General features: G+C 43.0%; 1 protein-coding gene across 4 annotated transcripts in view; it reads left to right on the forward strand.

The window, feature by feature from the left end:
• WDFY2 (WD repeat and FYVE domain containing 2) overlaps nt 1-22,225 on the forward strand; it is a 175,746-nt gene that overhangs the window by 60,088 nt on the left and 93,433 nt on the right. For 3 of the 4 annotated variants that reach the window (XM_067713040.1, XM_067713039.1, XM_067713041.1), the window contains exon 2: nt 14,422-14,489. In XM_067713040.1, the coding sequence (XP_067569141.1) occupies nt 14,422-14,489 (68 nt within the window). Of the gene's footprint in view, nt 1-13,505; nt 13,526-14,421; nt 14,490-22,225 lie in introns of those variants that run through there. The other variant, XM_067713042.1, reaches the window with a different exon arrangement.

The following is a 22,225-nucleotide window of genomic DNA, read 5'->3' on the forward strand; positions in this document are numbered from 1 at the left end:
AGTCGGGCCCTAGGCCTTTTCTCCTATATCCTGTGCCCAATGTGGGATATAGGAGTAAAATGGATGCTTAAGATCTCCAGGATCCAAAAGAAATTTTTAAGGTTAAAAGCTATTAAAAACTCCCTTATTAGAGTTTTGGGGATCTGCAGATCCTTCACTTTCAAAGAAGTTGGCAGTGTTTTAAAATAACAACAATTAAAAGAAAATCAAATTCTACTGAATTTTACCTAGCGTTCTGATTGTCCTAATCCCAGAAGATCTCACACTGCTGGAAATCAATGAGATTTTCCAGTTTCTGTCTCTCGGAAAAGTGATTTGACTTTGTGAGGCCTCTGCTTGTTTTTAAACTATGGGCTTGTGCATCCGTCGCAATCTGCCATCGTCATCCATATGGCCCTCCAGGCTGGAAATGTTGTAGTCACCTATGGCTCTTTCTCCTTCCCTTGATTCCCTCTTAAAAACATATCAAGGGTTTGGTTCTTCCTCTTTATTCTCCTGCCACCAGTGTATTCTAACATGTTGATCCCTATAGCAGGCTCTCACTGGTTTTGTAGCCTTTAATTTTTCTCCTGTCTAATGCAGGTTGCTCAGTACTGCCAAAGTAGTCTTTGAAAAACACCCCCTTTCATTATGTAACCTTACCCACTTATATCTGGTTCAGAAACTCTCCTTTGTTCCTCTTTTCATAGTATATCAAGTCTAATTCCTCCAAACCCTAATTTTGAATTGGATTTGAGTGCTGGATGGATACCCTGCTGCCCTACCCTGCTGGAGTGGGCAAGTGAATTCCTTTTACACGTTCTCAGCCAGGACGCCCTCTGTAGACCTGTTCTAAGGCCAGTCTGTCCGCAGCTGTCTTCTAATTGCTGTGACTCCGGCAACTCTGTGAAGACTACAGTTTTAGAGAGATAGTCTTTCTGCTGTGTTTCTTTGTTTTAAAGATTAAAAAATTGTTTTCTTTTTTTAAATTGTGGTAAAATAGACATAAAATTTAGCATTATGACCATCTTTTAAAATAACTTTTAGTGGGGACTTCCCTACTGGTCCAGTGGGTAAGACTCCACTCTCCCAATACCGGGGGCCCGGGGTTCGATCCCTGGTTGGAGAACTAGATCCCACACGCATGCCGCAACTAAGAGTTCACATGCCGCAACAAAGAAGCCCGCGAGCCGGGCTAAGACCCGGTGCAGCCAAAATAAGTAAATAAATAAATATTAAAAAAAACCAACTTCTATTGGAGTAGAGTTGATTTACAGTGTTGTGTTAGTTTCAGGTGTCCAGCAAAGTGAATCAGCTATACATATACATATATCCACTCTTTTTTAGATTCTTTTCCCACATAGGTCATTACAGAGTACTGAGTAGAGTTCCCTGTGCTATATAGTAGGTTCTTATTAGTTATCTATTTTATATATAGTAGTGTGTATATCTCAATCCCAATCTCCCAGTTTATCCCCCCCATGTATTATAACCATTTTTAAGTGTACAATTCAATGACATTAAGTATATTCACAATGCTGTACAACCATCACCACTACCCGTTTCCTAAATGGAAATTCCATGCATGTTAAACAGTAACTCCTCATTCTCTCCTCCCCCGGCTCTGCTGTGTTTTTAAGGTATAAAATTCGTGGGCCTTTTGCTACCTGTGGCTACCTTGGAAGAGAGTAGTTAATCTATCTAAGCATTCAGAACAGTGGCAGCCAGGGGCATTCTCTGAGTCACTGCTCTTTCAGTTTACTATATCATTAAGTCCCTGTTGAGCATTTGTCACATGCCTGCCATTGTACCCGGCTGTAGGAATAGAGTGGTGAGTGGGATGGCGTAGACCCTGCCCTCCCGCTGCCTACAGAACCGAGAACAGTATTTAAATATGTAATATATTGTTCCTCTAGTGATTCCATCCATGGTCCTCCTAATGGGTGATACTGATGAACACTCTTGTACTATTGACTTGCTCAGACTGACAGCTCAAGGCTCGTCCTCATGTTTCTCTGGCCTGTGAGGGACTCTGGCTGGGGAGCAGTTGGTGTTGCTGATGCTAATATCCAGGAGCTGTCCACCCTCCGAGCTGTGGTGCTTCCCTATGGGCTGTTCTTCACCATTGCACTGGGAATGTGTTCAGTTTTTTCTCTTCTATTTTATTTCTCGTTCTCTTTTGTCTTTAGTGTATTTTTTTTTTTTTTTTTTTTTTTGCAGTACGTGGGCCTCTCATCGCTGTGGCCTCTCCCGTTGCGGAGCACAGGCTCTGGACGCGCAGGCTCAGCGGCCATGGCTCACGGGCCCAGCCGCTCCGCGGCACGTGGGATCTTCCCGGACCTGGGCACGAACCCGTGTCCCCTGCATCGGCAGGCGGACTCTCAACCACTGCGCCACCAGGGAAGCCCCCTTTAGTGTATTTTTATGACCTTTTTCAAGCATCTCTCTTATACTAAGTACTGTATGTATTCAAAATAAAAGTACTGTAGGTATTAAGAAAATCAAAGCTAAAAATTTTGAAGTCTTCAGGGAATTCATTGTCCAGTGGGGGAGATGGACTTGCACACGAGCCTCGATGGCTAATGTGACAGTCCTAACAAGAAACAGTGTGATCCCGAAGCTTGATTTTGCCCAGGAGTCCTGAAGGCTTGTTGGGGAGTTACGCTAATGTGGGACAGCAGACAGCCAGGTAAGAGTTGTTAGAGGGAAGGAGTCTGCAAATGCTAAAACCCACAGCTGTGCCAGGGCAGGAAGGCTGTGCTTAAATGTTAGCCACTAGGAGTTAAATTACCAAGACAACAAAATATGCAAAACAAGTCTAGACTGCAAGGAGACTATTTGCAGACACAGAATAGTGATTATCAGTAATAAAAGTGCTCAGAATTAAGGGCTTGTGGGGTGCTGATATTTTTGTTTTGGCCGCACCATGCTGCTTGCGGGATCTTAGTTCCCTGACCAGGGATTGAACCTGCACCCTCAGCAGTGAAAACACAGAGTCCTAACCACTGGACCACCAGGGAATTCCCCCTACCACTGATTGATAAAGATCACAATTCCATATATTTTGTGTGTGTTTATGATCTCTCACCTGGCATCTGTGTCCGTTTAACCTCATTTGGAGACTTCATAGATTTTAAAAAGCAGTGAAGATATTGCCACTTGATTGTCATTTTTCTTTCACAACCTTTGGTTCGAGAGAAATGACCCAACCGGTTAAAATTCCCTGGGGGGATGGCTGTAATAAGGACACCTTGATGAAGCACAGGGCTGTAAATGAGCAGAATGACTGTTTTCGTTTTTAAAGCAGGAATAGCGTCCAAAGCTCAAGGTGTTGAAATATAAAACAGCCAAACCTCTTCTCCAGCCACTGATTGCTAGGTTGCTACAGCCATGGGAATCCAGGTATCTGCGGTTCAACAAAGTTGTTCAGGTCTGACGTAGTGAGGCGGTTAATACTTGGAGCTGAGCCTCTCGCAGGCAGTAAGGTCTGGAAGCTGGAGAGCGCCCAGTTTGAGCCCCTGTCTCTGAAACCCCCCGGCCGCCTTCGTTCACTCCACACAGCAGCCTCTGTCCGTCCCTGGAAAAACCCTCAGTACAGAGATGCACAGTGTTCTGTAGAAGATTGGGTTTAGTTTATTTACAACGTGTGATCTGAATGCATATAATGAGAATCTCATAGTTTGTTCTTACTACAAATAATCATAGAAAAAAATCTTTCAGTTCTGTTTTCCAAGAATTTCCACAACGTTCTCTGCATTAGAGGCATTTTTTTCCCTTTGAAACAAGTCACTGTAAAAACTACAAAAAGACATTGACTGACATCCCATTGCTCAAAGTTCTTCTCTTAGTTTGCAGATTGCTAGGACTGCCTTCTGTTAGTATTGAGGTTGTAATGTGCGATCTATTAGAAAAACATTCCCTGAAAATGCAGGGTCTTCAAAACACAGTAGGATTCACCCCCCGTCTCCCCGCAGTTACTTCAGTGGTAGCAAAAATAACAATTGTCCCCTGGGAAATGAAGCTCATCGCTATGGTAACTAATGAAGGTTGCATCATTCTAGGGCACATTTTAAAAAGCCTGGATTTCGACATGGGTAGACGCCCCGTCTTATTTTACTCAGTAGCTTAGCAACCTGTGGTCTCCTGTTTGTCAGCACCCCCAATCTTCCCTCTTCCCTCAGAAAAGTGACCTATATAGATGGTTTTTTATTGTGGGCACGTTCTCACTGTGAATTTGGTTCAGACTTATGTATGTTTATAATGACCTTATTTTCTGGACTAAAAATTAGTACACGTGCTGGGTCTGAGAAGTAAAGGCTTTTTCTCCTACTTCCCTGGCAGCCCACACTGAGGTCTTCACAGATCTTTTATGTTCTGTACCCCTTAACTTTTAGTGTTATTCAGGGCTTTGTCTGTGGCCGTCTTTTCTTCGGCACCGATGAGTTACCTTCTGCTCGTGTGCTGGTGACTCCCAGATCTTCATTTTTGGCTCAGGTCTCGCACCGCACCGAGGCCTCCCGCGAGCAGGCAGGCCGTTACTTCACTCGCTCAGTCCCCAGGCTCAGCAAGTTCAAGATGAAGTCAACGTTGCTTTGCCACAAGAATCACTCACTGACAAATGGCACCATCGTTCACGCAGCACCCCACCTCCGGTCACCCCAAGTCCAGATGCTCTGAAATGTGGCCTCTTCTCTCCTCTAGGGCCTCATCCTTTTTTGCCTGCTTTACTGCCCACATCCTCCAAAGTGGTTACTTCAGGGTAACCAGGCTTCTTCCAGGCCTCCCCCAAACAAACAAAAGTATTAGGAGTTTGTGACCAGCTGCTTATCCTCCAGCGGTTCCCCGGCATCCTCAAAGTAAAATCCACTCTTCAGTGGGGCAGACAGAGCCCTCAGCGGCCTCGACTGCTCCTTTGTCTAGGCTGGTTTCTCATCACTCCTGCCTTGCTCCCTCCCCTGCTTGCTCTCACCTCCTTCTGCTGCACCACCCTCTCCTCCTTTCCTCTGGCAAATGCCTCCTCATCCTGCATTTCAGACACCATCCTCTCTGGGAAGCTTTCTCTGCTGTCACCTGACCGGGCTCCATCGTCAGAGTTGGATGCTCCTAGGTGCTCCTGGAGCAGCACGGGCTTCTCCCTACTGTAGATCTTACCTTGCAGAGGTGGCATTTGTTTGTTTTTGTGCATTTCACATACTAGTACCTAGTAGGTATTTAATGAATGTTTGTCGAATGAGTTAATGATCAACAAGTCGATTGAATGTGTAAGTGCACTTTTGGGGCGGTGGGGCAGAATTCCTAACTTTTAGTAGTCTTAGAAAATCCAAGTTGTTCCAGTCCCGGTAGTTCATTTTCCCCACTAGTATAAGCGGACTTAAAGATTGCTAGAATGTAGAACAAAGGATACATTTGGATAGGATGTGGGAAGGTGGACCTGGCGTGGTGCTTGGCTGTATATCTATGTATAAATGTCTTCACACACAAACACACATGCACAGACACACAGTTCAGTAACCGTGTCTCAACTCTACTGGCAGCGTGTGGGTATCAGCACAGGTCAAAGCAAGGAAGTCAAACAAACGGAAATCTGGAGGAATCTCGTAAAGGGAGCATGTGACTCCCCTGCTTGATTGAACCCCTCTGTGTGAACCTGTTGGCTGCTGGGCTGAGGGCTGCCTGTGAGGAGGACACCCCCATCCTGGCTAAGGTTGTAGCTCAAGACTGGCGCTGGATTCGGTTCTTTGGAGGCACTTGGGGTGGGATGGGAGGCAGCCTGGGAATACCAGTCCCTTACTTATTTCTTTAGAGTGTTAGTGGATGCTGGCGCTGTAAAATGAAGAATTTCTAGCTGCTTCCCATCATCTCGCCCGACACAGTGTACAGATTCGTCGGGGTCAGCCCAGCTTGGTTGCTGCCATCCTGCCCAAGGCCCCTGTGCAGGTGTACCCAGAGACTTCCTGACAAGGACAGGTGGGACGTGGGTGACTGGAGGGACGAATGTTTAACCGATCCTTTTGATATGTCGGAAATGATGAGCACCAGTTTGGGACCTCGTGTGGGGCTTGGCCCTGGGGCAGATGCCAAGTATGATAAAGTGTGGTTTCTTCTGACTGTTTTTAGAGCTCAGGCACGGAGTCAGCCAGCTCTGATGCTAGGAGAGTTTTGATAAATGCTACAATTTATCTAACATCTATTTTAACCCTAAAAACCAACCACAACAACACTTTTTTAGGTTTAAGGAATACTATTTAACGCCAATATTTTAAAATAAGTTTTACTTCCTGACATGTGGTCAGCTGTGTCCAACGTAGAGTAAGACTATGCTATTTTCAGAGTGGCCCAGCTGCTGGACTGGTTGAGGCCCGCTGGGGGTACCTTGTTTTACTTTGAGATGAGCAGTGATTACTTCTCCCCAGTGTCTGTTTCTACCTAGTGCTAAGAACCTGGGGGAGAGGAAGAGGCAGGGGGAGAAGAAAGCAGGGCGTGGCAAGGTGGGCTGTGCGGTGCTATGTTGGGTTCATGTACCCCAGGGCTTTGTGTCGGGGGTGAATGCAGTTTCCCTGCCTTTCAGCAGGGTCACGCACTTTTCTTCCCCAGTACACTGACCTCTACTGGCTTAACTCTGACTCTTAATCACAGCTGTTTTTTCTTAAATTTTTTTTCAAGGAAAAAAGTTTTCACGTACTATTAAAAGCTTTTTATGTTGCTCTTTAAATATAATTTGCGGAAAAATGAACACTTATAGGCTTTGTATAGTGGAATTTACATTTATTTAAGAAATTCCTAGCCACCCAAATTGTGCCTTTGACCTCTGGGTTGCAGTATCGTTTTTCTATTTTAAGCTGCTATTACACCTCTGAATATAAGAGAACAGATGTTTTTGTAGCAGTTTATTTTTAAGTTGTAAAACTTGTCAATTGCCAGGTACATGCTAGTGTAAGGAAGGTAGTATATTTAGTGCAGAGCACAGGATTTAAAATAACTGCATCCACTCACTAGTTCTGGGCAAATTGCTTAAGCTCTCTGGGCTTTACACTTTTACCTCGAAAGGATAGTTTCTATTTCATAGGGCTTTGTAAGGATTAAATGTGTATGTTTGTTACGATTATTAAAATTAAAACTCATAGTATCCTGCCACCTTTCTGAGCTGTGCAGCTATTTTAGAAAATCTTTAAACAAACCTGTGCTGACTGTATTGATGTGTACCTTTCTTAACTGGGATTTTTAGGAACACTGTTACTTAAAAAAAAGTGTGTTTGTATATGCTTTTATATATTTTAAAAATAATTTATGCATCAGAAAGACCATTGGTTCAGCTAACATTGCGATAGGGTAACAACCCTGGTGCATGTAGGGTAGGTGCTCCCTTTACCTGGAACCCTCACGTAAGAAGCTGCTCCATGTGTAATCGTTACTCAGATGATCCGTAGCCATTTTAAACTCAGAATGTTGAAGTGAAACTTGCCGGTGTTTTCCCACCTTCCTCCCCACCCCTGTTAGGGAGCAGCTCTGCGCGGTGTAGTGGATGAGAGAGCACAGCCTCTGAAGGTGGGTACCTGGCTCACCCTCGGGCTCTGTGCAGCCTGGGCCTCTCTGGGCTGCAGAACCTTCACCTGTAACATGACAGTAATAATCATACCCACCCTGTGGGATTGTTGGGAGGCCACGACGGGCATTCTGTTGGCCAAACGGTCCCCTGGAAAGCCTGGTAGACTTCTTTTTCTTTGTTTATAGGAGTATCTCTAACACATAAACTCTGCTAAGCATCTGGTCTAGCTTGAAGTCTGTTGTCTTCTACTTACTGGCCTTTGTGCTCTGCCCATCCTTCTCTGGTCAGTCTAATTGCTGCTCAGGAAGAAGAGGAGAATGAATCTGGTGTAGGCAACCAGCAGGCTTTGCCACCTGGGACTAACACCTTGTAGGGGTGCAGAATTTGCCATCCCCAAATATCTCTCTTTGGTATATTAATTTTTTTTTTTTTTTTTTTTTGCGATACGCGGGCCTCTCACTGCTGTGGCCTCTCCCGTTGCGGAGCACAGGCTCCGGACGCGCAGGCTCAGCGGCCATGGCTCACGGGCCCAGCCGCTCCGCGGCACGTGGGATCTTCCCGGACCGGGGCATGAACTCGCGTCCCCTGCATCGGCAGTCGGACTCTCAACCACTGCGCCACCAGGGAAGCCCGGTATATTAATTTTAAGCTAGTTATTTTCTAAGAAACAGTAGACATGGGAAAAACTCTGAAAATCAAGTAGGAGTTACCGTTTTGCAAGAAACATTTGCCTTTGTAAGGGAAATCTCCACTGTGTAAGGGTATCTCCCTGGATGCAGCAAGAAGAGGATGACCAAATCTCTGGAAACTCTTATCGATGCAGAAAGCAGTGACTTAAATCTGCATCACAATCCTCCCCTTGTTTACTGTGCTTTTCCTGGTAGCTTCCCACAGCTGACTCTCCCTGTCCTCAACATCCTCTTTTGTCTTTAGCTGAGGATGGTATTTAAGGTGAGGGCTTCAGCCATTTTGGAGGGTTACTCAGTTTTCCCGGGTCTCTCCCATGTATACATGTTATTAAACTTTTGTTTGATTTTTTTCCTGTTAATATGTCTCATGTCAATTTACTTCTTAGACCTGCCGGAAGAACCTGGAAGGGTAGAGGAAAATTTCTTCCTACTTTCATTCACCCAACAAATATTTATCATACATTTACCATGGCCATGTACTCCTAGGCTCTGGGTAGACAGTGATGAGCAAGTAAGAATATTCTTTATTCTCATGCTTCTTTTCTTTCTTCTTTTTTTCGGTCGAGCCACGTGGCTTGAGGGATCTTAGTTCCCTAACCAGGGGTTGAACCAGGCCCTCGGCAGTGAAAGCACTGAGTCCTAACCACTGGACCGCCAGGGAAGTCCCCCTCATGCTTATTTTCTAGTGGGCGAATCAAATTGTAACCGAGCAGGACCCTCTGGGGCCTTCCCTGGACAGACCCTCCTCTGTATCCTGTGCTTTAACTCCTCTCTGGAGTACCTAGACAATAGTATCTGATGCACACTTCCTGAGTTGTTTTACAGATGCTAAAAACAACACCAAATGGAAGATGTTAACTACTTAATGACCATGAGCACATAGCCGCCAGGCCTACTGGAGCCTAAGGATTGATGTTAACCCCTGTGATACCGCCCTGTTACCTCACCATCAGCCAATCAGAGAACTGTGCATGAGCTAATCACAAACTCTGCCCCCCACCTCCTTTAAAAATGCTGTCCTGCAACCCATGGGGGAGTTTGGGGGAGTTCGGGCTTTTTGAGCACTACCTGTGCCGGATTACCTGTCTGGCGCCTTACAATAGTTGCTGTACTTCCCTTCACCACAACCCAGTGTCAGTAGATAGGCTTTACTGCCTGTGGATGAGCAAGTTTGGTTCGGTAACAAGATAATAAACACATTTACCAGTACGTAAATCAGATAGCAGACTGTGGCCAGTGCCATGAAGGAAATACATGAAATAACAGACGGTGCTATTCCTTCAGAGTCAGCACTTCCTGAACCTGCCGCCCTTTGCCATGTGGATTAGATACCTTTCCTACATGGCCTTAAATACATATAGAATAGCTTGCAGCTCTTATCAGGTACTGTTTTAATGATGTTTCCTTGTCTGTCCACATGGAGCTCCTGCACAGAGCCTGGCACATAGTAGACGTTCAGTACGTGTTAAAGAAATGCATGCAGGAATGGATAAATAATTTATGACACCTTTGTAGATTGAGTGTAAAATCCCTTATAACAAGGAGTAAGATGTTCAGTATGTTGGCAAAGCAGGAAAAGGTTTGGGATCTTGAACTCTCCCAAGCTATGGTTGATTGATAGGTTTTTTTGTTTGTTTGTTTGTTTGTTTTTTGCGGTACGCGGGCCTCTCACTGCTGTGGCCTCTCCCGTTGCGGAGCACAGGCTCCGGACGCGCAGGCTCAGCAGCCATGGCTCACGGGCCCAGCCACTCCGTGGCATGTGGGATCTTCCCAGACCGGAGCATGAACCCGTGTCCCCTGCACCGGCAGGTGGACTCTCAACCATTGCGCCACCAGGGAAGCCCGATTGATAGGTTTTTAAACAATAGTGATGATAATCACAATACTAATTGTTGGCATTTATCCACTGCTTGCTATGTGCCAAGCACTATTGTCAAGAACCTTACATTTAATCTTCAGAGCAACTCATGCCATAGCCTCTAATTATAATTGTCTTTTGTTCACTCATTAGGAATTCTAGGCTAACTTAAAGATACCTCTCACTCAAATGTTCAAAGTGAACTCATGATACTCCCCCAAATCTAGTCCTTTTCCAGTGTTCCTCATCTCAGTGAATGATAGTGCCATCCATGCAGTTGGACAAACCCAAAACCTAAGGAAAGGCATTCCTTTCTTTCGTCTTCTCTATCAGTTAACATGTATTCAGATCCTGGTAATAAAATCCACTAAACAGTGGCTTAAGGTAAGAAAAAATCAGATCATCTCACAAACAAGGCTAAAGTTAGTCTAAAGGGTTGGTGGGTCAATGGTGTTTGATGTAATTTTTTTTTTTTTTTTTTTCTGCACCACACGGCTTGGGATCTTAGTTCCCCATCCAGGGATTGAACCTGGGACATGGCAGTGAAAGTGCCGAATCCTAACCACTAGACCACCTGGGAACTCCCCTTAGCATGCCAACTTTTATCCTCAAGCTTGTTTGTCTCATGATCAAAGATGATTGCCTCAATTCCAGGCAAAGTCTTTATTGATTCTGTTCATTTTTCTTCATTCTTTTTCTTCTTTTTCCTCAGACTAGGTAATTTCAGTTGTCCTGTCTTGAAGTTTGCTGATTCTTTTGTCTTCTCACACCTATTGTTGACCATTTCTAGTGAATTTTTCATTTCAGCTATTGTACTTTTCAGCCCCAGAATTTTTATTTATTTTATTATATAATTTCTATCTCTTTACTCATATACCCTAATTGTTCATACATCCTTCTCCTGATTTCCTTTAGTTCTTTGTCTGTGGTTACCTTTAGCTCTTTGAACATATTTAGATAGTTAATTAAAGTCTTTGTCTAGTAAAGCCAGTTAGTGTTTGGACTACTTCATTGGTAGTTGTCACTTTTTTCCCTGTGAATGGGCCATTTCCTCTTTCTTTGCATACTTCGCAGTTTTTGGTTGAGAACTGGATATTTTATTTAATTTTATTAAAAAATTTTTTGAGGGCTTCCCTGGTGGCGCAGTGGTTGAGAGTCTGCCTGCCGATGCAGGGGACACGGGTTCGTGCCCCGGTTTGGGAAGATCCCACATGCCGTGGAGCGGCTGGGCCCGTGAGCCATGGCCGCTGAGCCTGTGTGTCCGGAGCCTGTGCTCCACAACGGGAGAGGCCACAACAGTGAGAGGCCCGCGTACTGCAAAAAAAAAAAAAAAAAAAATTTTTTTGATGTCTAGAAATATTTTATTTTTTAAATTTATTTTTTAATTGAAGTATAGTTGATTTACAATGCTGTGTTAATTTCTGCTGTACAGCAAAGTGACTCAGTTATACACATATGTACATTTTTTTAATATTCTTTTCCATTATGGTTTATCCCAGGATATTGAATATAGTTCCCTGTGCTATACAGTAGGACCTTGTTGTTTATCTATTCTATGTGTAATAGTTTGTATCTACTAACCCCAAACTCCCAGTCCATCCCTCCCTCACTCCCCCTGCCCCTTGGCAACCACAAGTCTGAGAACTGGATATTTTAAATATTATAATGTGGCAACTGAAAATCACACTCTCCCTCCTCTCTAAAGATTGCTCTTGTTACTTGTTGAATGCTGCAGTTGTCTGTTTAGTGACTTTTCCCAACCCTTTCTGCAAAGACTATATTTCATGTTGTATGTGATCATGTGATCATTGAAGTTCCTGTTCTTTTATCTCTGAGGTCAACCTGTGATTTCTTTTTTTTCAACTTTATTCATCTATTTATTTTTATTTTCGGCTGTGTTGGGTCTTCGTTGCTATGCGTGGGCTTTCTCTAGTTGCAGCGAGTGGGAGCCACTCCTCTCTGTGGTGCACGGGCCTCTCATTGCGGAGACCCCTCCCATTGTGGAGCACGGGCTCCAGGCACGTGGACTTCAGCTGTTGTGGCACGCGGGCCCAGCAGCTGTGGCTCGTGGGCTCCAGAGTGCAGGCTCAGCCGTCATGGCGCACGGGTCCAGTTGCTCCGTGGTATGTGGGATCCTCCCAGACCAGGGATCGAACCTGTGTCCCCTGCATTGGCAGGTGGACTTCCAACCACTGTGCCACCAGGGAAGTCCCAACCAGTGATTTCTTTTAATGCCTGAATTTCATAAAGGAGAGAAAGGTCTTCCTTTTAAATTCTTTTGGCAGACATTGCCCGGGAAGCCCTTCAGACCTAGGTGATTGAAACAACGGCCAGTATCTTCTGTAGTCTCTCAGTGAACTGCCAGGCAAATCACAATATGCATCCCCAAATTTTGGAGGACAGGGTTCCCACCCTGGTACCTGCAAGTCACTCTGTGACCATGGGCCACTGTCCCCACAGCTGCCTGCTCCAGGGATGGGGCACGCATGATGGTAGCTGCAAGTAAGATGTGAAATTCATTGACATATACCAGCTTCTTCATCAAGCATTTCCATGGATGCTGCAAGTGTCTAACTAGACTTTAGAATTCTGAAACAGTGATTCTGACAGCTCAGTAGTTGATTTGGTACAGGGACTGATTCTTGGAGCTTCCTATTCTGACATTTTCCATGATGTGACTCCTGTATTTATTCTTGTTGAGATAATAATCTCCATATTAAAATGTTGTTTTGACATATATTATAAAAAGAATTTAAGTGAAGGCTGGTATGATATGTGTATAAATAATGTATGTATTGAATTCTTTCTTAAGAATTACTTTCCGTTATACCATCTCACAAATTGGCTGGTTGACCAAAAAGATGGACTTTTACATGTATATGTAGTGGTGTCACTATATATCACTACATCGTATCTTATGGCCATGCAGAGAAAGTGGCATTTCTTTATCATGTCTGTAGTTAGTCTTTTTTTCCTATTCTGATGGGGAGACCCACTGATTAACTGGGGAAGAAATCCAATACAATTTAAAACTTTATTATGATGACTTAAATAGTCTATTTAGGTAGTGTCCATCTCTCTCTGAGATTAAAATTCTCAGTGTCTGCTTTTTACCCTAGGATGGTTTAAGGGTGTGGGGTGAGGGGTGTGGTGTATATGATCTTGTAGCAGCAGTGGGGCACTGTTCGTTTCCCTTGGTTTGACGTTTGCTACTTCCTCTGGTCTCTGGGGCAATATCCCTTTACCTCCTAGCTGTGTTTGCCTTGCGTGCATGTGCTGGTGTAATTCGTGGTAGGGCCTTTCTGGTTGATAAGAACCTCCCAGTATCCTCTGGTTCATTCTCTCTTTGGCCCCTCCTCTCTGAGCTCTCCTGGATGTCTGCTATGTCTCTATCTGGCCTTCTGGCCTGGAACTTCATCCACAGCCTTTGCTGCAGGATTACCCTGTTCCATGGTGCGTTGCATGGCCAGCCCTCTAGCTCAGTAATCTGAGTCTCAGAGTTTACCACTGCTTGACTGTGTTTGCAAAAACCTTCTCTCAAGACGATGCCGTGGCTTGTGAGACTGTGAATTTACTATGTCATCCTTCCGTGTGTGTCAGATGTTGCATATTGCTTCATTTTCTCTCCCTACTCCCTTCCGTAGTAAATCCTAATTACTCCCCAGAGAGGTGAATGCTTCCAGCCGACTGGGGCAAAGGCCCTATACTCCCAGAGCAAAACAACTACAAAAATAATTTTCAAACACTCTCCCATGCGTGTATATAAATATACATGAGTATAAAATTTAATTATCCTCAAATATTTAATTATAAAAGTCATGTAATTTTAAATGTATACAGCCTTAAATTTAAGGAATATAGGAATATGCCTTTAGAGAGGCATAAATGGTGTGCACGCACATATATGTAATGTGTATATATATGATTAAAATATATATGCATGTATTATATAGAGATATGTTATACACAAACATATGTTATACATATTTGTATGTAATATGTTATTAATTATAACAGTGTAGTTATGTCATATATACACACAGAGTTGACCCTTGAACAGCACAGGGGTTAGGGGCACTGACCCTCCGTGCAGTCTAAAATCTGCATGTAACTTTATAGTTGGCCTTCTGTGTCTGTGGTTCCACATCTGCAGATTCAACCATTCATGGATTGTGTAGTACTGTAGTACATATTTGGTGAAAAAAAAAAATGCTTATAAGTAGAATTATATAGGTCAAACCCATGTTGTTCAGGGTCCACTGTATATATAATTAAGAGGTTTGGTTTCTGTCAACACTCCCATGACCAAAAATAGTGTGATTTAACACACACATTTTCTTTTGTTGCAGGACTGTTCGTGTGTGGTTAAAGAGAGACAGTGGACAATATTGGCCAAGCATATACCATGTGATGCCTTGTAAGTATCTGGATCTCTGTCTCTAAAAATCAGACATGGACCCCAACTCCCCTTCCTTCCCAGATTGCCTTCTCTGTATTTTCTTGAGTAGAGATGCTTGAGGTTGGGATTATCATTATAATGGAAAGTACCTTGTTAAATCATTCTAGCTCTCAGTATGTAAAATAAGAAAATTGTTCTGAAATTGACTATATATTCACAGTTTCTGAATAAGATTAATGGAAGGACTACAGCACCTAGACTCCTTAATTACACAGTCTCCCTCTCTTTTCCAATTTTTTTGTAAAGTACTTCCTTAGACAACTCAAAATTTTGTCCAGTGATTACATTTGTGAAGTAAATTTGTTCTTGCATTATTGTTATACTATTTATTCAAATTCAAAACATTCAGTGTTGAACATTCAGTTCTGAAAAGGATTTGCTTAGGATTGAAACGTTCTGATTAGAAGTCAGTCTTATTTCCCTAGACTCTTATGTGAGAAATATGTCCTTGCACTGATAAATAGTGAATCTTTCAAATACACCTTTAAAAAAAGATGACTGATTCTTAGATTCTTGCACTGGCAGAAGTTCCCCTGCAGGGAGAGAGCTGGCTCCCTTAGATACGAAATTTCTTTTTTGTCTAGTGTTTTGTTGTTAAGATGACTGAAGTTTAATTGTCCTATTCCATATTTATTTTCATGTAAAATAATTATTTAAACTTATTTTCAGTTATATTATGAAATGTTTCTCTTACTCTCCTTCCTTCAAATCTTAATTGAAATTGACATGCTAGAAAAATGCCCCGGGTTTGTGGTTTGGGTTCAAGTACCCTCTGGCTTCCTGCAGTGTGCACCACTTCCCTCGATACGGGTATTCCAGTTTGAGTAGTACATGCCACCACGTACAACCAAAAGAAATTCATGCTACGCTGTAGATGTGATTAAGTTTATGCCTCTGGCAAAAGAATACTGTAATAACTTAAACAACAATTTTGCCTGTTTATGAACAAATACATTATTAAGGATGTAATGGATTTCTCTGATTTTCAAATTTGTCTTTGAGGTTTGCATTTCTTTAGAAGTGTAGTGAATAGATGATAGCCCATTGTTGAACCAAGCATCCCACTCTACATTAGTGAAAAGGCAGCCTGTAATTCCAAGTGCTTATATTTTCCCCTCACCGGTCATGCTTCCAACAGACACCGTTGCACAGCCAAGACCCTGGGGGAACTTCCTTTTAAGCCTTGACAGTGATGAGGGTTTAGGTAAATGGAAAGGGAAAGGGAAAGGAATTCTCTGATTGATTTTTTTTTTTCTCTCATCTTTAAGTGGTATAACCAGTCTTACCTATGGTCTTTTTCATCACACTTGACATAATATCTAACAGGACGAGATGGTGAAGTTCTATAGTCCAGCAAGTTGAAGTTGACCCCAGAGGCTTGTCGTTCCCATATGACTGCGAAGACAGAGGAGAGGCGGACGTGGGTAGAGTGACGAGGGCTTGGGGATGGTGCACAAGGAGTCGTCTTCTTTTTTTTTTCTTTAATTAATTAATTTATTGCTGCGTTGGGTCTTCGTTGCCCCACGTGGGCTTTCTCTAGTTGCAGTGAACAGAGGCTCTTCTTCGTTGTGGTGCGCGAACTTCTCATTGCGGTGGCTTCTCTTGTTGCGGAGCACGGGCTCTAGGCACGTGGGCTTCAGTAGTTGTGGCTCCTGGGCTGTAGAGCGCAGGCTCAGTAGTTGTGGCGCATGGGCTTAGCTGCTCTGCGGCATGTAGGATCTTCCTGGACCAGGGCTTGAACCCATGTCCCCTGCATTGGCAGGCAGATTCTTAACCACTGCACCCCCAGGGAAGTCCCAAGGAATCTTCTTGAGATGGACGTCGATACTTGATAGGAACCTCTTGAAGATGTTGGATCGTAAGCAGTTGCTTACCCACCGCCTCCCCCATACACACATCCATACACATTTGGTGTCATTCTCTAATGTTCTCTTTATTTGAATATCACTGAGGATACAGAGACGCCTCAAGTTGTATTTTCATCCTTTATTAAGCTGTATCCTTGAATGACTAAAGGCTGCTGTAGCTCTTGTACCTGGCATAGGTGCTCAGTAAAGAAGTACCTATTGGCAGGGCTTCCCTGGTGGCGCAGTGGTTGAGAGTCTGCCAGCCGATGCAGGGGACACGGGTTCGTGCCCCGGTCTGGGAGGATCCCACATGCTGCGGAGCAGCTGGGCCTGTGAGCCATGGCCGCTGAGCCTACACGTCCGGAGCCTGTGCTCCGTGGCGGGAGAGGCCACAGCGGTGAGAGGCCCGCGTACTGCAAAAAAAAAAAAAAGAAATACCTATTGCAGACTTGAATCTGTTAATAAAGATGAGTTTCCCTGAGAATATTATCATACATTTTCCTAAATGACTGAGCATGATCTTTGAGAAGAAGGACCGTCTAATTGTTTGCATAGTTTGCCTATGGCCTCCTACTAAAGGGAGTAAAGAAGGGATTACTTTGCTATTAACATTTGGTCTGTAGACCAGCAGCATCAGGATCACCTGAGAACTTACTAGAAATGCAAATACTGAGTTTCACCCCAGATCTACTGAATCATAATCTGCATTTTAATAATATCCCTAGGTGATTTGAATGCCCTTTTTAAGTTTGAGAAGATTGCCTTTTGGCGTTGTCTGCAACATGCTGATCTAATTACATATGTTTATATCAACACATGCGAAGCCTCATGCATATATAGTGTTTATTTGTAAATACATAGATCTGTCTGGTGAAGGCTGTTTGCCCCTGAGTCAGATTTTCCCAGGAATTTAGAGTTTGGAATAGGATATGCTAGTCTCAACCTCGGCTGGTCCCTTGAGCTGGGAACACAGAAATGAAACAGCTGTGAGGCATTTGTGTGCATGAAGAAACAGTGGAAGCTGATGCCTTGAAAAGGAAGTGTGAACCAGGGAGGAAGGATCACTTCGCTCCAGAGCGAGTGAAGCCTGAGCAAGTGTTGCCTTAAGGTTTTCTTCCTCATCCTCCGAACTCCCAAGCCTGGCTCTGCTTCTGCCTTTGAGTCCAAGAGATACCCTCTGTCTCACTGCCCTGTGCCCATTTGCGCTTGAGTCCATGCCAGTGGGTATCTGCTACTCGTCACTGCAAGTATCTGACTCAGCCTTGCCCTGACTGTACACCTCCCACTTCCTGTCTTTTTACTTTCTCCTGGATCTGTGATCTTTAAAGAGGAAGAACCGAGCCGTGCAGGTCCCTATTGGTGCCTCTGCGGTGTTGAGCTGAAAATAGTGTGGGAAACGTGAGGACAAGTAAAGATGAAAAGCAGAAAGAAATATCCTGTTTTCTTTCATTTCTTTGGACAGTGCATTCAACTAATTTTAAGTGTTTCTTCCATCCAAACGCCGTGCAATGTACAAAGGGTAGAGTGTTTAATACAACAGGTGATTCCCATCTTCATGGTGTGTACAGTCTAGTGGGGGAGGCAGACCTCAGATGAGTACCGTGCATGGTGTGTGGTGTGGTATAACCAAAGAAGTAGGTGTAATGGGCACATGGTCACAAAGGGTCCCCAAGGGAGGTCTGTTTTAAACCCTGCTGTCTACAGAGAATTTGGGGTTTCCTATAAGCTGATTTTTATGGATAAGTGAGAAATAAGAGCATATCCTTATCAAATATTCTTTCAAAAATAATATCTTCTTGACATATCTCACATAGTAGCTGGAAAGTAGCCTATGACATGATCAAGTTACAGCCTGCCCAGCTGGGACCTGCCTGACCTTGGATACCAGAGGGACCTTCCTGAGGGTACAGAGTTAAGGTTTCAGTTATAGCCATAAATGTGATGATTTGTTCCAGGCTTCTAATAGATACCATTTCAGCCACCACATTTGCATCACACGGCGGAGGAAAAAAACCAACACATGAAAAGCACAAGCATTCCTGTTTTCATGGTTGAGTTATTTTAGGTTTACTTTACCAACTAGGTTTGCTATTCGTGGCGTCAGACAAAGGAGTGGAGGAGAGAGAGTGCAAGCAGGAGCCAGGGTGGCAGGTGTTTGAGATTTTTCTTACTCTGCGGTATTGGGTATCAGGTCTGGGCTTTTATTGCCAACTTTTCCCCTATGGAGAATAGTTAAAGCAACTTGGCTGCCAAAGGTGTAGTGAATAGGAGGTTAAGAGGGCCAGCATCTCAGGCCTGAGTGAGGGTTAGGCAATTGGAAAACCTCTGTGGATTCTGTCATTGCCAGGACAGGCAGGTGGAATTTACTTTGGCTCCTAAGCGTTTATGGATTTGTCCTCAAAACAAAACAGAAGGTGGTTTTTCAAAGGTAATTACAAATGAAGGGTACACCTAATAACTAAAATGACCGATTTTGTCGTATATCCAGCTCTCTGCCTTGGCCTGGCATGATGGCATTTGTCCAGTCTGAGGCTGTGGTTGGGCCCCTTCAGTTTTCCCACCACTGTGGCCACTTTATCATTTGCTCAGCTAACTTTTAAAGCATAGGATCTCTACTCAGTGAAGTAGGTCAGACGGAGAAAGACAAATACCATGTGATTTCCCTCATGTGGAATATAAAGCACTAACAAAATAAATGAACAAACTAAATAAAAGTAAACACATAGACACAGTGAGAAGAGAGTAGTGGTAACCTGGGGGAAGGGAGGCAAAATGGATAAAAGGGATCAACTGTATGGTGACAGAAACTAAATTTTTGGTGGTGAACACGCTGTAAGGTATGCAGAAATAGAAATATAATGTTGTACACATGAAACTTACGTAATGTTATAAGCCAGTGTTAACCTCAATAAAAAATACATCTAAAATTTTTAAAAAGTTTAAAATTTAAACAAATAAATAATAGCTAAAAAATAAACAAGTACAGGAACTCTAGTCCTCACTGGAAACCTTAATTTTGAACTGTCTGCTTTCCAGTTTTTATCGACAGCCTGGTTGAGAGAAAGGCTGTTTATTCTTTACGGTGGGCAGCATGAAGGACATGCAGTTGATTATTCATCTGTATCCTGAGATTTCGTGCTTTGTGCCAGCCTTCTGCAGAAATGCCTTCGTTCACTGTGCCCTCAGCACATATTGCTGTGTGTATACAAGAAATGCTTTATCTGCTTTTGAAGTAGTTGTCTACCATCGTGCTCAGCGCCCCTTTGAAGAAGCACCAAGGGAGATTACTTTTCAGGTAGGAGAGCCAGAAACCCTGCCTTTCTCTAAGGCAGAACCTCCCATCCTGTGTGCCTCAGCGTACTGGGATGATCCAAATGGATTACAGGCCCCGAGAACTGATTTCCTTTAGCTGGGCAGGGGTGATCCGGTCATCTGGGCCCTAGCAGTCTCTTCCATTTCCTCCAGGGACTGTTCACATCCAAGTTTCTGTGTGTATCATGAGGCGAAAAAGGTTAGGAGGAACAGCGCTAAGGACCTGGTACGAAGTCCTTATGGATAATGTGAAACATGGGATCTGTTATATTCCCAACGGATTTTTATTTTGATTTTCTTTCTGTTCTTTTATATATATTTTCCTCGGTCGAGACTTTTTGCTTATTTCTATCGTTTGTTTTTATTGTATCTGCTTTTAAAACCATTTCCAATTCTTTGTGAAATGAGGTAGGGAATGCATTGAATAAGTTATCTTAGTTAAGACAGAGTGATGCAGTTTGAACAGTCTTACTGTTTACATTAAATACACCGAAAAACATGCGTCGTTTAAGATTATTCAGAATCGCTTGTAGGGTAACACCTGTGCCTAGGTGGGAAACTGGAATTTTTTTTTTTACATCTTTATTGGAGTATAATTGCTTTACAATGGTGTGTTAGTTTCTGCATTATAACAAAGTGAATCAGTTATACATATACATATGTTCCCATATCTCTTCCCTCTTGCATCTCCCTCCCTCCCACCCTCCCTATCCCACCCCTCTAGGTGGTCACAAAGCACCGAGCTGATCTCCCTGTGCTATGCGGCTGCTTCCCACTAGCTATCTATTTTACGTTTGGTAGTGTATATATGTCCATACCACTCTCTCGCTTTGTCACAGCTTACCCTTCCCCCTCCCCATATCCTCAAGTCCATTCTCTAGTAGGTCTGTGTCTTTATTCCTGTCTTACCCCTAGGTTCTTCATGACATTTTTTTCTTAAATTCCATATATATGTGTTAGCATACGGTATTTGTCTTTCTCACTTACTTCACTCTGTATGACAGACTCTAGGTCTATCCGCCTGATTACAAATAGCTCAATTTCGTTTCTTTTTATGGCTGAGTAATATTCCATTGTATATATGTGCCACATCTCCTTTATCCATTCATCCAATGATGGACACTTAGGTTGTTTCTATCTCCTGGCTATTGTAAATAGAGCTGCAATGAACATTTCGGTACATGACTTTTTTTGAATTATGGTTTTCTCAGGGTATATGCCCAGTAGTGGGATTGCTGGGTCATATAGTAGTTCTATTTATAGTTTTTTAAGGAACCTCCATACTGTTCTCCATAGTGGCTGTACCAATTCACATTCCCACCAGCAGTGCAAGAGTGTTCCCTTTTCTCCACACCCTCTCCAACATTTATTGTTTCTAGATTTTTTGATGATGGCCATTCTGACTGGTGTGAGATGATATCTCATTGTAAGGGAAACTGGAATTTGATTTTCATTTCTGCTGCCAATTTGCTGACTCACTTCGGGCAAGTCCTTTCATTTTCTCTGCTCTGAACCCAACAGATAAACTGTCCATTTTCTTTGTTCTCAGATTTTGGTTATATGTCAAATAAGTATTTGTAAAGTACTTTCAGGTTCTTTCAGTTAAGCAATGTATAGTATCATTGCTGATCTTTTTTTTTTTGGCCACGCCATGCTGCCTGCGGGATCTTAGTTCCCCGACCAGGGATTGAACCTGGGCCACAGCAGTGAAAGTGACGAGCCCTAACCACTGAACCACCAGGGAATTCCCCTATCATTGCTGACCTTAACCCAGAGGGATTAGGAAAGATTGGTTAATTTGTGAGGTTGTGGCTGGATTGGTTTTCTTTTCCCATTTGTTAGAACTGTAGTCTTAGAGCAACTTGAAATTGAGAATTTAGAAAATTAAAATGATTAACATGTTCATATTGATATGTTTATGTTTGGGATGGAAATGAGTTATTTTGTATGTAAATCGCAAATGTTAATTTTCCCATTGGTGAGGTCCAAGGATTTAGGACAATGTGTGCTGTAGTGTGCTGTCCTACCCCTTCTGCTGGGTTTATTGGAGTTTGGGGGGAAATTCATGTGGGAAGATTAGAGATTGAAAGGTATTTAAAATAATGAATTTGGTATTTATGTCTTTATAAGATAGTGATTGTTTGGGTGACTTTTAGACAATATCTTTAACTCAGTTGAGGGAGTTTTTTGGCAGTGGGGGTTATGTGTATAATCGGGAAATGCTCATCCTGTTGTTTAATTTATGTCTTATTTCAGATAACTTCTTGGTTCCCAGCTGTGAAGTATACTGCTCCCTTGTTGGTTTCTTTCTGGTATAGGTTGTATTATAGAACCATGTGTAGAAAATAACTTGTTGTTTTTACTGTTGACATTTCCAAAATTAATAGTATAATCTGGTCTTTTAATTCTCTGTTTACCAAGAAGAAAAGGTGCCCATGGAACTTTGATAGGTAACAAAAGTGAAGGAAAACATAAATTATCCAAACTGAAGATAACAGATGTTAATTAATCTGAATAATTATAGCATTTATTTAG

This window comes from Pseudorca crassidens, chromosome 18 (assembly GCF_039906515.1).
Source record: "Pseudorca crassidens isolate mPseCra1 chromosome 18, mPseCra1.hap1, whole genome shotgun sequence".
Taxonomy (NCBI): Eukaryota; Metazoa; Chordata; class Mammalia; order Artiodactyla; family Delphinidae; genus Pseudorca; species Pseudorca crassidens.